The sequence below is a fragment of the Urocitellus parryii genome, chromosome 4 (genome assembly GCF_045843805.1).
Source record: "Urocitellus parryii isolate mUroPar1 chromosome 4, mUroPar1.hap1, whole genome shotgun sequence".
Classification (NCBI taxonomy): Eukaryota; Metazoa; Chordata; class Mammalia; order Rodentia; family Sciuridae; genus Urocitellus; species Urocitellus parryii.
This window is the reverse complement of record NC_135534.1, coordinates 60,171,876-60,177,703: the sequence shown is the minus strand read 5'-3', so window position 1 is coordinate 60,177,703 and position 5,828 is coordinate 60,171,876. Positions and strand designations below refer to the sequence as shown.

General features: G+C 34.5%; 1 protein-coding gene across 1 annotated transcript; it reads left to right on the top strand.

Annotated features, from left to right (window-relative positions):
- Window positions 1-1,506: 1,506 nt before the first annotated feature.
- On the top strand, window positions 1,507-2,451 carry LOC144254441 (olfactory receptor 52E4). The gene has a single exon (XM_077797597.1). The coding sequence runs from the start codon at window positions 1,507-1,509 to the stop codon at window positions 2,449-2,451; it is 945 nt and encodes a 314-aa protein (XP_077653723.1).
- Window positions 2,452-5,828: the final 3,377 nt, after the last annotated feature.

The following is a 5,828-nucleotide window of genomic DNA, read 5'->3' as shown; positions in this document are numbered from 1 at the left end:
ACATTTCTACTATGGGGTAACTACCTGGCAAAGTTACAGGACAACTGTTGTATGCAACATGCAGGATATAATATCTTCCTCCACTCACCCACCTCAATCTCTCTCTCTCTCTCTCTCTCTCTCTCTCTCTCTCTCTCTCTATATATATATATATATATATATATATATATATATATATATATATCTTTCTCTGTGTGTGTTTGTGTCTGTGTGTGTGTCTCTCTCTGTATCTCTCTCTCATATATACACACACACACACACAAACATGTACTGATTTAAACTAGGAGCCAAATTCTTTTATTTAAATGTTAGATATATTAAAATGAATATTTCCTTGTTCCTTTACCTGAGTAGCAGCTATTCGGTAGGCAAAGAATCATGGAATCAGGTTTGTTAGGTGCTTCATAGTTACACAATATCCTTGGGCTACAAAGGATTAAAAGAAGATACTTTTTTCTTTGTTATATTTAAGGGACCAAGGAAGATTCCTTAACAATGGTTTAATTTTAGTATCAACAAAACTTGTTAGATATTTGATCTGTTTATATATAAGAGAAGGCATGATTTTAGGACATATCATAATGTTAGATATTATATATTGATGTATATGTTATAAAGATGTCTGATAGGTTACTGTAGAAAAAAATGAGACCAGGGATATGGAATTGGAAACTAATAATAAGATGAGGAAAAATTAAAAAAAGAAAAAAAGCAGTGCTCTCATAGAATAAACAGACTAGTCAGGGAAGGACAATTTAAATGAAGAAAATTGTAAGACAGATATCTGATTGATCTTCCTTTTGTCATGTGATTACATTAGATACTTGAGGCAAATCCTTAAATTTATATCAAATCAAAATACTGATAATGGTATACAGCAACAATTCTTACTGTAATTTAGGACTTTTATTTTATTTTTCACCTGTTGTAGACTTTTTTAAAATTTTACTTGTTTTCCTTATTCTGGTACATTATAATTTTAGTAACAGTGGGATTCTTTGTTACATATTTGTATGTGTACCCAATATAACTGTATAATTTAGTCTATTTTATTCCCCAGTACCACCCCTCTCTCTTCATGGCTCATTCTTTCCTCTGGTACCTTTCTCTACCCTACTGATTGGACTTTTAAATTCTAGACAATTCAAGAAACATTGGATATGGTGATTTCCTCAAGGTAATGGGTGGAAGGGAATGCCATAAAATGTGAACATACACTACATTGTAAAATATTTCCTCAAAGAACTCATGAATTAGGAAAAAATAAAACCATGGACAATATTACCTGGGATAGATCTCAGAACAATATTCATATTGAGTGACGTTCAGTTACCTTGAAAGGAACAAATCCCAGATGTGTGTAAATTAACACATCTGTAAATTAACACATATCATTCCATCCAGCACACTGATTGATGTTTTCCTGTCTCTCCAGGACCTTGAAAAGAGAAGATTCTAATGAAAGCAAGGATGCTTTTACTTGATAGGAATTCGTTGACACTTTCTATGATAAAGCCATCCATCAATAATACCCAGTTCCATCCTCCCTTTTTTATCCTGCTAGGAATACCAGGACTGGAAACTATACACATCTGGATTGCTTTCCCCTTCTGCATTGTGTACCTGACCTCCCTTGTGGGGAACATCACCATTCTTTATGTGATCAAGACTGAGCACAGTCTTCATCAGCCTATGTTCTACTTCCTGGCCATGTTGTCCATGATTGATCTGGGTCTGTCTACATCCACCATCCCCAAAATGCTGGGAATCTTCTGGTTCAGTCTCCAAGAGATCAGTTTTGGGGGTTGCCTTGCTCAGATGTTCTTCATCCACATGTTCACTGGCATGGAGACTGTTTTGCTGGTGGTCATGGCTTATGACCGCTTTGTTGCCATCTGCAATCCTCTCCAGTACACAGTGATTCTCACCAATAAAACCATCATCATTCTAGCCTCTGTTGTCATTGGAAGAAATTTAATTCTTGTAACCCCATTTGTATTTCTCATTTTTCGACTGCCCTTCTGTGGGAATCACATCATGCCTCATACATACTGTGAGCACATGGGTCTTGCCCGACTGGCCTGTGCCCCCATCAAGGTCAACATAATCTATGGGCTTATGGTGATTTCTAATATTATTGTGGATGTGATCCTGATTGCCTCTTCCTATGTGCTTATCCTCCGAGCTGTCTTTCGTCTTCCCTCTCAAGATGCACGACTGAAGGCTCTCAATACTTGTGGTTCCCATGTCTGTGTCATGCTGTGCTTTTACACACCAGCCTTTTTTTCTTTTATGACTCATCGCTTTGGCCATAACATTCCCCAGTACATCCATATTCTTTTGGCTAATCTATATGTGGTCATCCCGCCTGCCCTTAACCCTGTCATTTATGGTGTTAGGACCAAGCAGATCCGAGAGCATGTTGTAAAGATATTTGTACAAAAAGAATAATTCTATATAGAATTTGGGTAAACATATCTATATGCAATTCAAGTTATAATAATCTAGCTCCATTTTAAATATTTTATACCACCCGCTTTTACATCTTTCATTCTGACTGGAAGTGGTTTAGTATTGACAGCAAGACTTCTTTTGCTGCCTGTCCTCCTCATCTCCTTCCCATATCTGGACAAAAGTAAAAAAGACTAATAGAGAAGATGCTGGAGGTGTCAGTAGCCTTGAAGTAGGACTCTCTCCATCTCTCCAAATATTTTCTCATGCGGTAAACTTGGATCCTAGAGGAGAACAGATCTAATAATATTTTAGATGAAGAAATAAGGTTCAGTCCATGGGATAATGGCAATATCTGGATGAAAATTAATGCTCCAAATTTCTACCCTTTACAGAGATATCAAATTTTATCTTCATCTCTAAAGTCTTTGATTTATTTTTATTTTAGTATTCTGTCTTATTCTTACTCTGATTTCCAATATTCAGTCCTTTTTCCATACTCTAGAATTGAGGATGGTGTCTTTGCTTTAAAATAAGTCAAAGGAGCGCTGAACTGAAATTTGTGACTGACTATAGAACTCTCGCTTAAAACTCAGAAGTGTCCTTCATGTCCTGTACTTTGGAAACATTTTCTATGACTGCATGACAATATGTAAAATACCCAAAAACTTACCAGAAAAGATTATTAGGAAATAGGGCAGGTATAACCAGGAAGACAGAAGAGGAACACTATTCAGTTCCTGTGGACTTGGGCAACTCTTGGCATTAAATTTGACCCCAGCTAATACAATTCCTGTAGCCCATAGCCCTTGTGAAATTTCCGTCTCTGTGAATGGGTTATAATTTGGTTTGACTTTTTTTTTTTTTTTGTTGTTGTTATTTTGTTTTGTTTTCCATGTGTTATCATTGATTTACTACCTCCACTTCAAATTTCTAAAATTTTAAAAGGAACATCAATTTTTAAATATGGAAATGCATTTAACCATATCCATCCCCATTATCTTATGAGTAAAAAGGCTGAGGTCCAAAGAAACGCAAACGCTAATGTACATAAAATAGATAATATCACACTCATTTTTAATATGATTTTCACATACAAGAGAAAGAATATCATTCCAATAAATTCTTTGTCAAGAAATTCTTAACTCTTATAGAAGATTTGAGTAAAAAATATTCTATGTAACTATGTGAGATCACACCATGGGCCTCAGGTGGAGATATCTAGAAAAATGGGAAACAGAAAGTAGCCTAGAGTTAGTGTTGATAATGAAGAGCAAGACTCCAGAATTTCTGTGTGTGAGCAACAGATCACAAATAAACAGTGACTGAACTTGATCTTGTCTTTCTCACTGTGGTCCACAGTACTGAGTGGTAAGTATCCTGATCAATATCTGTAACACACACAAACATGCTAAATAAAAGGGTTTCTTCTTTCAGTGATATTAAGAAGTCCGTAGCATGTGTAAGGCAATTTTCCAGTTAAATGTATTCATGGAAATGGGAAAAGCTTAAACATAATAGTACATACAGTGTTGATTGAAGCACCTAGTAATTCTGGCTCTGAAGTGGTTCATAATCAAACTGCAATACCAAATTTACACCTGAGGATATAGCAGAGGATAGAGAATCTGTCTAGCATAAGCAAAGCATTGTATTTAATTCATAGTATACCAGGGGGAAAAGAAAGAAAATGCTTAGACCAGGCTAAGCAGAGTCCCTGATTTGAGTTTCATTATCAGGAAAACTTTTTGTGCTTTGGAGTAGTTTCCTCAAAATTTTAGAAGTCCACATCTGGTGAATGATAACAACAAGGCTCTCTGGGTTGTATTTCCTGACCCTGAATCAAGCATAGAAGTCCAATTCTCCTCTGCAGAGAACTCTGTTACTATCTTCTTCCTAAAACCACCAGCTTGTGGAGTTACCCATTTTCCCTAAGAAGCACTGTGACTTATACCTATTGGGCTGTCCTGGGGCCTCATGGCTGAGACTTGGTTTCAAGAGAGTGGTTTGGTCAACAGATGAGATTCCCTCTGAAGAGTATAGTTTTCTTTCATGAAATCACACAAGATTAGGCCACCATAAGGATGTTGATGTGCTAATATGGTGTGGATGGTGGAATGTGATTCTTCGATCAGACCTAAGATGTACTCAGGATTCTGGTTTACCAAAGTTTCATGGTTGAACTTTGAGCTCAAGCTATATGTTAGGGCTGTATGTTGTATCTCACCCATCTGTTGTCCAAAAACAAACACTGCCTTCTATCTTTATTGCTCAGGGTGGCAGAGAGAACAGAAGACATTACCATCCCACAACCCTGGCACCTTGTTTGTAATTTTGGTTTTTAAAAGAAAAGCCTTTTTTGTTGAAAAGGCCAAATTTTATGCTTTATACTAAAATAAAAATTAATACCCTCCTTGAAATTCCAAAGTTAACATTTTAGCTTATGACTAATACACTTATCTTAAATAGAAAATTAAGAGTGGTTGATAAGAAGTCCATATTTTAATTTTCCTTCTGTGTTCACAAAATATGAATGTGAATCTGTCTTTCATCATTTGTATTATGAAAATATCTTATAAGGCCTGGAATCAAACATGTTGATACAATTAGCTTTAATTTCAAAATTTCAAGCATTTTATTTCTCCAAAGTGCTCTTGACCCAAGTGTTTTTCCTTTGAATTCTCTTTGTCTAACATTAATATAACCTCCTTGATACTTTGGGATACTGTTTATTTAAAAAAAAATCTGTATATATTTTTAAACTTTTGTGTTTATTCTATGCACTCATTCAAGCTTCATAAGGAATTTAAAAGTAATTATAATTGTGTTTTGTAATGGGAAGTTTGAATGATTTGTTTTTCTTGCCCAAACTAATATAAACATATTATAATATAAATATATTTTTGTCGTTTTATATTTTCTTTTAATTTTCTTTTTCTCTGTACTTTATGACAATGAAGCTTTATTTATTTATCTTTCTCTGTAATCTTTAGGAATATAATATGCAGTTTTCTTTCTTCTAGTGTGTTTTATGCACTAAGTGATAAAACTTAGATTACAATTTAGTAATTCTTAAAGTGAATTTCAACAAGTCATGCATTCATTATTCATCTATTTTTATTTTTTATTTTAAAGATACCTTTATAAATATGTATTATTTGTAAATTGATTTGATAGACACTGGTGATGGTTTGTTGGATACTGTCCTTAACATAAATGATTTTATTAAACTGTGAAGGATTACTAAATATGAATTCTTTTTTATGGTATCTTCAGATAAGGAGAAGTAAAGAGAATAATTTTTGAACCAATGGATTTCTTACCATTCATCACAGCTCTTGGTAATTGCATTATTTTTTGAGCATTTAGAGGATGAA